This window comes from Anopheles aquasalis, chromosome 2, assembly GCF_943734665.1.
Source record: "Anopheles aquasalis chromosome 2, idAnoAquaMG_Q_19, whole genome shotgun sequence".
In the NCBI taxonomy this organism is placed as follows: Eukaryota; Metazoa; Arthropoda; class Insecta; order Diptera; family Culicidae; genus Anopheles; species Anopheles aquasalis.
Genome location: NC_064877.1, coordinates 14,340,001 through 14,352,500, shown reverse-complemented (window position 1 = coordinate 14,352,500; position 12,500 = coordinate 14,340,001). Strand labels below are relative to the sequence as shown.

Below are 12,500 nucleotides of genomic sequence, written 5' to 3'. Positions count from 1 at the left end.
AACGTGATCTGAGCACACATACACTGCGATCTCCACTGACGAGCTACAAGCATTCTTTCGCGCTTCCAGAATTGAATGGGACGTGTAGGTGTTAATCAGAAGCTGCACTTTGTGCATCCACTCCAACGCATCGGCGGCGTAATAGTTGCTTTCACCACAGCTCAACAGATTCGTGGGATTAGAACAGTTGGTTGGAGTCACGCGTGCGTTAATTTATTCGCGATAGAAGAGTCTTCCAGCATCCGAATGGCTACAGGATTCAACTGACAGAAATGGAGCACGATCAGCGATCAATTCTCGATCTAGCTAGTATCTATGAATATCTCCAAGCAGATTTGTAACCCTGTAATCAACTAAATCGAAGCCTAATTCAAGAACTTGCATATCTAACGGTTAAAGGCAAGTTTCTTATCATGAAAATTCAACAACAAATGACGACCAATCGTAATTCGGAACCACCGTTAACGCCATACGATGGCCTACCGTTCTTAGCAGCCGTGGAACTCGACGGGAAAGTCACGTCCACTTTGGCAAAACACGAGACACGAGGCGAAACGGACGACGGACGACGGACAGACACCACCCCCAAAAAAAGCGAGTGAAAAAAAAACGCGAAACAAGATTCCATAATTCCTTGCCAAGCGCGCTTGGCCCGGAACAAAATTAACATAATTTGCAGAGTACACCGCTAGCTACAACAAGGAGAACGCAAACCTCGGGCACGGCCGTCGGCCATGCTTTTGTGGTGCTCCTTTTTATGCAAAAGGGATTCTGGGATTGTACCGCGGCTACCCCGCGGGTATCCCGGGGCCCTGGAAATGGCCCTGACCATGCATCCCCATCCGAGCGACGCTCCAAGAAGAGTTCTGGCTCTGGTTTCTTAGCCAGGAGCGTGAAAAAGAGCGAAATTGGCGCGGGGATGTGGGGGATAACGGCCTAGAACCCCTAGACCCGAGCGGTAGGGCCCGGACCGGAAAACGGGGTAGATGAATAATTCATTTGACGGCGGCACTAGCCTTCCAGCCAGTCAGCCAACCAGAGTGTTTCTCTCTCTCTGCTCGTGAAGAGAAGGGTGCGCGCATCTGCTGCTTGCAATTCAATCGGTGACATACTCCGGTCTCCCCAGTGGCCTCCTCCTTGGGGGGGCTTGGCTTGCTTGGCCCAGGCGTTTGCACTCTATAATTTTGCATCCGTGCAACGTCGTGCCGTCGCGTTCCTTCTTGCGGTCCTTCCGGGGGTGTTCCGATTCCGCTCGTCTTGAGGTTGGAATTTGGAATTACAAAACAACATGACCCTCTGGCTTCTCCCCGGTGTACTGTGTCCTCTAGACTACCTGATGGCGCTAGTGTTCCCCGTGCCATTCGCTATTGCCTTTCGATTTCTTCCGTTTTCTCCCTCGCGTCGTCGTTCGGTTCGCGTCGCGTGCACAATCTCGTCGCCGTAACTTCCGGATTGTTATCGTCGTCGTGGATAACGGGGCGCTCGGAGCAGAGCATTACGCCTTTAAATCCCGCTCGTCGGTACCACGACGATACCAGCTCTCCCTTCCAGAAAAGGAATAAGGGACTTGCGGAGGGCACGCAACCACCAGCCGTACTACTGGTGCTCCAGATGCATACCAATTACCTTCTCTTTCTCTCCTTCTCTCTTCAGCTAACGGCCCCCCCCCCCCCCCCCCTGTTGCCCATGATCATGCACGGAAGCTACGGAAGCTATTACACAGCCCCCGGGGAATCTTTGACAAGGAATTTCCACTTGAAGCAATCGAGTGGACCCCTTCCCTCACTATCCTTCCTGGTCGCTTTCTGTTGCTCCTGAACGGTGCGGTGCTGCTGGCGGAATACCAGGCACACGGGGTCGGGTCCGATCCTTGTTGGATTGGTTTTCACATTCCACTGGCACGGCACTGCCTGGCCGGTTGCTGCTGTCCCGTGGCATGAATGTTGCCATAATCGAATAGTTGGCCACCCAGGGCAAGCGCAGCTGTTGCTGCTGGTGGTGCTGCTCCTGCCGCTGGATGGATTCTAATCAATATTAATAACGCTTCCAGCGTCCGATGCTGCCGGGGATGGGTTTAAGGGGAAGAATGGGACACGGATAGTGTCCGCGCTCCCGCGTTGCTACTTCCTCCCGTAACCTTTAGCGAGAAGAATGTAAAGGATTCATTCCAGCGTCCAGCGAATACGTGGCGTGCGCGCTTTGTGAGTAGATTGGTTTCGAGTATTTCCCTCAAATGGTCGCTCCACTCTACCAACACCTGATTGCTTATGGTCCACGGGTAGCAACAGCCCTTTCCCGGTTTCTTCCTCTCCATTCTCGATTCCTCGTTGAACAAGATTAGTAGCAGTCCCAGGCCAACACAACGCCTGATGCTGCAACTTATTCCCCCCCCCCCCCCCCCCCCCTGTGGGCTCTTCACTTAGAAGAGGTGAAAAACTTGGAGAAAAAGTTATCGCTTTAAGAAAATCGATAACAGAAAGGGATGCAGCAGCTTTTGTTAGGGAAATAGAGAGAGAGACCCGAGGGGTGGGGGTGGGAAAAATGCGCGTGCTTTTGTCGCGAGGATACTGTGTGTCTCTATCTTAATTATGTGCGGCACACGATTGCCGGGCCCCCTCGGCTCCCGGTGGTCGGTAGCGGCCCTCCGGTTCGACTTGAAGGGAAGCAAAAAACCCAACGAAAAAGAAAAACGAAAACGAAAAATATTCCACAGTTCTGCCAGTCTTTCGACTGTCCGGTTCTCGCTAGTCTGCCGGTCGGTCGCCCGGTTTTTTGGGTTGTAATTTGGGTTTGAATATTGCATAAATTTTTTCGCATTTTTTTTTGCTTCACACCGACACATGAAGAGGGTGGATGGGGGGTATCTCGTTGTCACGAAGCCGAAGCCAACAAGGAGGAGGTTGGGCATTTTCCAAGAAAATAAAAGAAAGCCTACTGTTACTGGGACGAAAGCTCTTGCGAACCTTCTTCATTAAGCGGTGACTGGGCTACTAAGTTTAGTGAATTTATCCGTACCCCGGCCAATGGAGGCGCATGGAAACACACGGTACGGCTTCTTGGATTGGAAACGCCTCGAGCTAGTGCTCGAGCAGCAGCAACAGTAATAGTAAAATGGAACTACGGAAGCCGCAAACGACCATCACACCATATGCTCTCCCATCTCAGCTCAGTAATTCCTTGCTACGTACGTGTGTCCCTCTATAGTTCCGCCATGTCCTCACACTAGCGGATACCACTCTGTACTAGGCGCGGCTGGCATCTCTCAAGGCTCCTCCTCGCGGATTCAAAAGGAGGAGAAAAAAAGGGTTCCAATTTCTTGGGTGGAAAATTGTGCCGGTTCTTTTTTGTTTTTGCTTGACGCTTTCCGGTGGAGGCGGGATCGATCTTCAGCGCTGCCCACACACCCAACCAACCACAACGCCAACCAGTTATCCCAAAACCGGTGGCGGTGTGTGATGTTTCCCTCTTTTCAAGGCCAGCACAAAAGAGGAACCTTTCCGAGTACAAGGGAGCAGCAGCAGCAGCAGAGGACATCAAAGGCGGCCTCTCGGCCCACGGTTCGCCGCTTTCAAGTCTTTTCGCTCCGTGTCCCTGCCTGCCTGCCCGTCCGATGCTCGAGACGGTTCAAGGCGCGCCTACCTACCTGACATGCGCAGACTTCACCAAAACCACCCTTTCCTAGGACGCGGTACATTCGAAAAGTTTTGTAAGTAACCGGCTGCGCTTCAAGCCACTTCCACTGTAGATATCTGAAAAAGAGAAGATAAAAGAAAAAAGAAAAGAGAGAGAGAAAGAGAGTGAGTGAATATTCATAGCGAAGGTTAGATTGCGGGTGGGCGATAAAAAAAAAGTGGAAAGCATAAAGTTGTCAAAAAAAAAACAAAAATAAAAACATCGACTACGGTCGACACACGAGAGGACCACCGATGCTGCGGACCAAGAACACGCAAATGCAAGATGGACAAGGTAAACAAATCTGCAAACAAATCACTTGAACGCAATTAGGACCGCCAAGGAGCACCGTCCGTTGCTTCCCTTTTTTTTCTGGAGGAAGAGGGCAATTGGGATGAGATGCTGCTCGTGGCTTCAATTGGTGTGTTCCTTGGAACACCGGTAGCAAGGACATTCGACTCCTCTCCACGACGCACGCAGATGGACGAAATTTCCTTGACAATATCCCCCCGCCTTCTGGGGAGCAACCAGCCGAGTGGGGGTTCTCTGCTACGGAAATAGAGCAAAAATGTTGTACTGACTGTAACCATGGCTACATCCTCCATATTGTAGCGCTCTTCTTCCTCGCCAAAAAAAAAGATCGGTTGACAGGGAATGGAAAAGGTAGAGGAGGCAAGCGTACTTCATAGAGCACAGTGCCGCATTCACCGACTAACTTCCAGTACAAGGGAGTAGTCACCTAGAGTGAGCATTTTCAAGCGACATCCGCCAGTTTGATTGTGCAACAATCAGTGAAGGAGCTCGCTGTTACCAATTTAAGTGACAACAGCAGACGTTTTCCTTTTTTAGACCCAGAATTAAAGACCTTTTTTCTCTTGAAAATATCTCTTCCACCAAGGATGTGACACTGAGGGGTTCGTAATCTGCTAACCGTCCGCCTGAAAGCTTCCCCCGCATCTGTATTCACTTTTGCTTCGATTGTGTTGATGGATTGAATTCATTGTTCAACGACACATTCGATTACTGCTGCCATGATTGCATTTGATTTCCATTTCTGTTTGCGCGCATCTTCTGTCGGCGATGGCTTCTCGATTGATTTGCGGCAAGGGCAGAGCAGAGCAGAGCAAGTGAGGCATATTGCAGACGGTAAAGGGTACGGCACCGGTGGTAGCGACGTGATGATCGTGACGACAGTAAAGATGATGTTGCTATCGTCGTCGGTAGAACGCACGGGTTGCTTACATGTCCATCGTCGTCGTAATGTTACAGAGCACCGAAAAGGTTTATCGATACATGACACACTCAAACAGACTCAACACTTGCCTGTAAGGCGGTGCGGCACGTCCGTAAGGACATCATCAACCTCCCCGGCGGCCCCGTCTCATCACACGGTTAATGCGCTTGTCAGCAAATTTACATTTTACGCTCTGTGCGCGAGCGAGCGAGCGAGAGAGATTTCTCATGTTTGACTAATTCGTCCAGACAGCAATCAGCAGGCAAACTTTCTTCGGCCAGGAGGCAGACAGGCAGGCGGGCCAAAGGGTCGTTTGTTCGGCAGCAAACATCATAAGCACACTGCCAGCCAGCAGGCACCAGGAGGCACAGCAAGCAGCAAACTTTTGTGAAACATTCAAATTTAATTTAGTCGCTTCTTGAGCGCTAAACTTGTGTATTATGCCGGGGTTTCGGGGAGAAGAAGAAGAGAGATCGACCGAGCAGGCAAGCAGCGAGCTGCCATTTCTGGCGCTGTCTGCTGCTCCTGCTGGTCGTCTATCGACCTATGCTTCACGCTCACTAGCTCTCCATGGCAACCGCTCGCAGCATATGGTATGTGGCGGACGTGGGTCCTGGTGATTCGATTTTCCATCGGCTAACATGCTGACACGGTCTCCCCCTGGCGTTGACCTTGTCAGCACGGTCAAAGGATGTGTATAATGTTACATAGTGTGTTTCGTTTTTTCTACACCATTTGACTAGAACACTGACGCATACAATTTTGCTGATTAAATTGCACGATGATAAAGAGTGCGAGAGAGCTGTCACATGGATCGCTACACACAAAAAAACGCTTTGCATCATGCCGTCCTCCGATATGGGCGCATATATGTTGCGTGGTGTCGCAATGGCGGATCATTTTAATTAACATATCATGTTACACAGGGAAAGAACCGTAGGTCCGGACCATCGAACGATCAGGATGGAGGATTGCTGCAGTGCCATTACCGGGAGAGTGTGAAGATTTTATCCAACCGAAGGTCAAGGCGGAAAGAGAGACATTTTGGGGGGAGGTGTTTGGTGGGGCACTAAGTACACTTGTCCCAAAAACTTGTGGGACCACATCACTGAAACATACGGGCGAATGAAGCAATGTTTACAAAGGATGCGCTACAATTGGTTTCCTTTTTCGGGGCCTTTTCCTCTGGGCCACGATGGTACGACACTTTGGTCAGCAGTGTTTGTGGTTGGAAGCAAATTAATCGCTTTATCCTGACAGTAACGGCCATGTGGATGTTAGAAAATTATTCAAACTAGATTGAGATAACTGAAAGTGCATCAATTTTGGCGTTATTCTGCACGGAAAAAGAAGAAACTGTTGCCCGCAGAAGGATATCAAATGACAGTGCGACACATACAGTTACAAGAAGGACGACGACGAACGACGATATGTTGCTGCAAAGTTAATTCATGATCCTCTGGTTCAACAACATATTCCTCCTCCTCCTTCTCCTCCACCTCCCGAGGGACGAACTTCAAAGTGACTCCGAACGAGCAAATAATCGAACACATGTTTATTGTGCGTTGTGTTTGTCTATACATTTGCTACAACAAGATCAAACTTGGCACAGACGGCAACAACAACAACGTCCTCTCGGTGCCCACGCTCACTCTCGGCAGCCCCGCAGCAGAGTAGCTTTCCCCGATCGGAGAAACACATACAACACTCCAGCGTGTGTGCGTCTGTTTGCGTTGGCTCGATGTGTAATCGAGAAATAATTGAATTAAACATGAATGAGGATGACGAGGAGGAGCAGCAGCAGCCGCTCCAGTTCGATATCCTTCTCCACCAAGCAGAAGAACATGGCTTCCCCGATTCTGCGGCCATCTCCTGCGGGACAACGACGACTCCCTCTGATGGTGGAACCGTCAGCCAGCCAGCCAGCCAGCCAGCCAGCAAAACCATTCATCGAGAGCCGCGAGAAAGGAAGGTTGAATGTTGATATGAGCGATCTAATGAGTCCTCGCGCGCTGGTTGACAGCAAACAAGGGGCCGGTCGCACCGAGACAATCGGCGGGGAAACGAAACAGTCATCCATCCTTTGGCTGGCTCCCCGGCGGGGGAAGCGAGTTGGAAAACTAAACATCGGGACATTATTAATGCATGGCGGCCGATGGGTGTAGGTCCTCTTTTCGTACTGGAATACAAGTTGACTGGCGCGCCCCGTTCTGGGGTATACAGGATGGTTTGGTTGAGAAGAAGCTACGAGCCCTCGGTTTTATGCTGCAGAGAGGCCAGAGTGTTGTGTCCATCGAAATAGGGATGACTTTATTGATTTTCCTGCTCAATTGGCTGTTCGGTGCGGCACCAATTCATCGACCAAACTCGAAACCGGTGCTGTATGTGGCACAAAATTGCATCTAATTATGTTTTCCCTCCTATGTGGTCTGTTTCCCCGAAGCAAAGCGGACAAACCCAGTACCATCAATTCATGCAGAACCGGTTGCTCATTGTCATAAAATTAGGGATCGTGGTTTCGAAATACCGTTCTCGCTAGGTGGTAGCTTAAGGGGGGACTTCGGTATTTAATTTTTATTTGTGACACATGTTTTTAACATTTTTCCCTGAAAGCTGGTCCTTTCAAGAGTAGTGTGTAAAAGTTTTGGATCAATCGAAGAAAAACTGACAAAGATACAGATTTTTGAAAATCAGCGTTTTATACAAGGCTCCATGCAGCCCGCTACTTTGAAGAGCGTTTCCCTAAACCAACGTTTTCAAAGTCGGTGCCCATCGTACCGTAAAAACCACTAGTCCGATTGATTTGAAATTTTTAACACATAATCTGTACACTTTTTGCCAGGTAGCCCCGTCGAGATATCATTAAAATTATCTATACTTTTTTTTTAAACAAATCTGTAAAGTTCGTTTTCTATGGCAGAATCGTAAAAAGCATCACTTTTTCAACTTCAAAAATCTGCCAAAAATCGAAAAATTGGAATATCAAAAAAAACTCTCCGAGGCTACCTAGATAAACTTATAATCTTTCTAACGAATATCGATTTGTATTTTTCTGATGACCCGTCACGCAGCTACGATACGGCACCTGAAAATGTATCTTTTCGAAGACACGACTGCCTACATTTGATGGCATGGATTAACCCTCGGTTGGGCACCCGGCGTTTACCCCTTCGTTGGGCACCCGGGTACCCGGGTACCCCACTTATGTGCATTGCATTGTTATGTTCTTGTATCATCGTTTGTATCAGTTTTATGATAAAAATGGTGTTCTAGAACTAATTTAAGAGTGTTTGGAACGTATTTTTGTTTAAAAATCACAAAAGTCCAATAAAAACAATAAAAATAATGAACAAAATGCATTGATACCCCTTCGTACGGTCATTCTCTACCGCGTACGTCGTAAAGCAGGCAATAAGATCGTAAAGTGATCGAATTTTCCAGCAAATATGTTATTGAAATTATTGATTTCTTCGAATAAATCAGTTTTGAATTGTATTAAGGCACTTTTGAGTCATAAACAATTGAGTTAATTGGGCACACCTAAGCTACGAGATCAGACCAGTTGCTACATGGTGCGTTCAGAACGTAATGGGAATTGATTTTTCTGACAAAACGGTTTGAGATAACGTGTTTAATTTTCTACGATAAGGTAGAGGAAGGTTTTGGCTATCAATCGCACTTTATTTCGTTCGGCTATGACCAACTGAAAGAAAATGGGACGATTTTTCGTGAACCATGTTTTTAGTTGATGTAACACCGTAGAATGTCCCCTTTGTATGGGCCATTGGTCTGGCGCGGATCATCCGGACCTTCTTCCTAGCGCGGATCATCCGGACCTACAGAAAAACATTCCGTTGGTGCCAGTAATTTATCAAGTCCTCATACATTTCTGTTTGCGTGCTCTGTGGCAGGAAAGAGGTCCGCGATGATCCGGGCTGTACCAGTGGTCCATAGAAAGGGGGCGTTCTACGATGTTACATCAACTAAAAACATGGTTCACGAAAAATCGTCCCATTTTCTTTCAGTTGGTCATAGCCGAATGAAATAAAGTGCGTTGAATTGCTAAATCCTGCCTCTACGTTGGCGTAAAAATTTCAATACCTTATCTCAAACCGTTTCGTCAGGAAAATCCAGTCTCATTACTTTCTGAACGCACCATGTATATTGGTCTCTGTGGTCTACGAAAATGCCGCCTAAACCCTTTTTGATGAAGATTAGTGTATGATTTACTCATATGTTAAGAAAATTACACTATACGAACCACATTGAATCAGTTTGAGAAATAATATATAATTTAAATTGCACATAAAAGGTTTCAAAATATGTTGATTATTTTTCTCCTATTGCTCGTTGAAAAGCTCAAACGTAATGAAATTTTCATCAAAATATTTTAGTTTACCTAATTAACAATTAATAAACACGTCAACATGAATAAATGTTGATAAAAAGAGTTGTTTTGTGTTTATAAACATAGCCCATGTGCATAGCCAACGTATGGGGTACCCGGGTACCCGGGTGCCACTGGGCGGGTGTTAATTTCATCGGGCCATAATTACCTTTAAATATGAGTTATCAAAACAATTTCAACGCCAATTCGGCTTGAAATGAGTTGTACTTTGGGGATCCGGAGTTTCGTAAAAAAATATTGACGGGAAGGCATTCATTTTTTCGTTGAAAGTTGAAATGGGTACCCGGGTACCCGGGTGCCCAACCGAGGGTTAATTTTTCAATGAATGTTGCTCAAAACAATACCAAATATTCTTCAAAAGTTGTAGATTATTATGTCATTTACTTGAAAATATACAGTTGAATGGTTGCGTCACAAAAAATCGTCAAAAAAGTCCCCCCTTTATGTAGTGAGCAACAATATTTTTTCATTATTGTTTTGAAATAAAATGTGGATGTTTTATTTTGTAAGCGGAGTTGGTATTTTCTATGCGATTGTTTAAGGTTAATTATATCGAGAAGAAATTCAAATTTACAATAGTATTTTTGTCATTTTGCTAGACAGTTCTCTTGCATTTTGATTGATGCAGTTTAGTTTTAGTTTTCTTGATTTAGTTAAAAGCAACAGAACATGAAAGCGCAATCAGATTCTGGCAACAAAAGTCATTTCTGCTCAATTATACACATCAACTAAAGATACCAATCGGACAGCTGACTACAACAAACAAGCAACAAAGCAATCGATTGCGTAGTTTTCAAAAGAATCCCCGGGATAGAGAGTTTCCTATATTGAGCGCCTCCTTAAACCAACGATATCTTTCTCTACAGTTCCAACAGTCCCCCCCCCCCTCCTATCCGAAGCCCTCGAGGCGGTGGATACTAAATTTAAAACAAAGTTACATCGAAATCAGCCAATTACTACACCTCAGTAGGCAGGCCTGTCAGTAGTGGTGGTTCCGTATTCTCGGAACGTTTACTGCGCTTTTGATCGCTCCTGTTTTCGAGCGAGCAGCAACAGCAGCACAATGTGGAGAAGTTATGTAGCAGCATCTAGCTGGAATTCGATATTGGCATCGCATCGGCATCAGCTACAGCACATTCCGAGAAGCATCCGGTTACGAGACGGCGCCAGGCACACGCCAGCGCCATCGCTGCAAAACGGAAATGCAACCAGCCGTCTCCGTCCAGGTGGCAAATAGCCGAGCAACAGCAGCAGTTAGCAGCGACGGAATCGACGCAAAGAATGCTCCACCTTCTACACCCCCCCTCCCACGATCCAGGATCGTATTTCGAAGCCACAACAGCGGTGCAACGACTAGTACAAGCAAAATATTCCGATAAACCGGAATAGGAAACCGTTGGTGCGTTGCGTTGTGTTGCCCAAGCCAGAGCCAACCCCCACCACGTGCAAACGGAGAGAGATCGCTTCGCTTGATGGCGTAGTATCGTCTTTTTGCCATCCAATACTCACTTGGATTCTAGCAGCTAATGAGCGCCAACTAGTTACTAAAGGACTAAGTGGCCAACTTTTGCAAAACCAACGATCCTCGGCCATCCTCGCGTCGTCGTCGTCGTCCTCGCCGACGTCGTGGTACTCGTCCTCGTCATCATCATCATCATCATCCTTGCTCATCGTCCTCGCCTGCAATCGCGCCTGGCGGATGGCCCTGGAAGCGTTTAATTACTCCGCTGCCTCTGCACTAATGGAAGCACATAAAAGTTGCACATTACGGAACGGTCGCCTGGCGCCGACGACCGCAAAAAAGCAATTCCGTTTCCATTCCATCCCGGAACTACCCACACAAACACACACAGACACAAACAACTGCTTCAACAAACCAGAGCAGAGAACGGGGAAAAGGAAAATGGGGGTGAAAAAAGGTGAAAAGGACATTAAGCACTGGTGGTCCTTGGTGGTGATCGTTGTGTGCAAAAAAGCAATCGAACCTCGCCTCTCTTGAAGCTGGGTTGCTGTCAAGCGCAGGTAAACATGGCACCACCACCACCACCACCACCCTCACTGGCATGCGACGCCGACGCCACCAACCTTCTTCCTTTCTTCCCAGGCACTTCTTCCTTCTTCGGAGGAAGTGGTGGGCGCACTGGACCTGTCGCCCCGTGGAAATGGCGATGAAAAGTCCGTAAACAATCCCGCGGAGAATGGAATTCGATTCGAAACGAACGGCATGGCGTGGGCTTCCGTGCTCCGGGTGCTTGTGTTGCTATCGCAGATCCGCAGACCGCGAAGTCAATATTCTGCGCCTACCGGGAACCTAACCAACGCGCGCTAGACACCCCCTTTTCTTCGCTTTCTCGCTTTGTCGTCATCGCAAGACCTGCGCTGCTTGCGGGCGGGAAAGGAGTGACCGATAAGACCCTCCCCGGTGGGAGGGAGGGGCTAGCAAATGGATAAAGGAAGATGATTCAAGATGACATCGAAGACATTAAAAGCCTTCCTCGGGGCGCGCGCTTTCGTCCTCTTCGTGTTCCGGGCGGAATGGAATTTGATATTACATTCCGCAGCTCTCGAACCACGTGCGCCCAGCTCTAGAAGGGGAGAGAAAGGGGGGTTCATTGCACCGGATTTCGATCGAGGAGTTGATGGGGCTCTTGGCTTGTCACCACAGTCCAGGGTGGGCCACCCAACCTGGCCCCTGACTGATGGTGTGCGTTAAAAAGTTTACCAATCAATTGTTTACAATCGCCGGCCTTCGTAGACCTCGAACGTTGTGTGGTTTGTGGTTCTAATTGCCGTGCCGTTTATCACCAGAAATAATGATACCAACAAGAGCACCAACAACGGGAAATGGAACGGGAATGCAAGCCTTGGACTGAAGAATGTCTAAAGATGGTTGGTAATTAAAAGTGGACTCGGGAAAACTTTTTACCAATGACAATGGACCAGCACCAGCATTTATGGCTCTCGGTCTAGAGTGGTAGGGTGCTTGGCCAAGCCCGGAACTGGGATGCCTAAACTGCCATGGTCCGAGAGATCCAATTTTTACGATACAACTTCATGGCTTTTTGCCGATAAAGAGGATGGAGGAGCAGTACGCGCTGGTCCTGGAAATGGAATATGAAACCAATGGGGCAGAGGATAGTTAAAGCGAGAAGACTCCAAGTGATTTCTCCTTAGTGTCCTTCACTA

General features: G+C 47.8%; 1 protein-coding gene across 2 annotated transcripts in view; it reads right to left on the bottom strand.

The window, feature by feature from the left end:
- LOC126580811 (G protein-coupled receptor kinase 2) overlaps nucleotides 1-12,500 on the bottom strand; it is a 56,698-nt gene that overhangs the window by 5,331 nt on the left and 38,867 nt on the right. For both annotated transcript variants that reach the window (XM_050244075.1, XM_050244076.1), the window contains one exon: nucleotides 3,644-3,749. In XM_050244075.1, coding sequence (XP_050100032.1) covers nucleotides 3,644-3,749 — 106 coding nt within the window. The remainder of the gene's footprint in view (nucleotides 1-3,643; nucleotides 3,750-12,500) is intronic.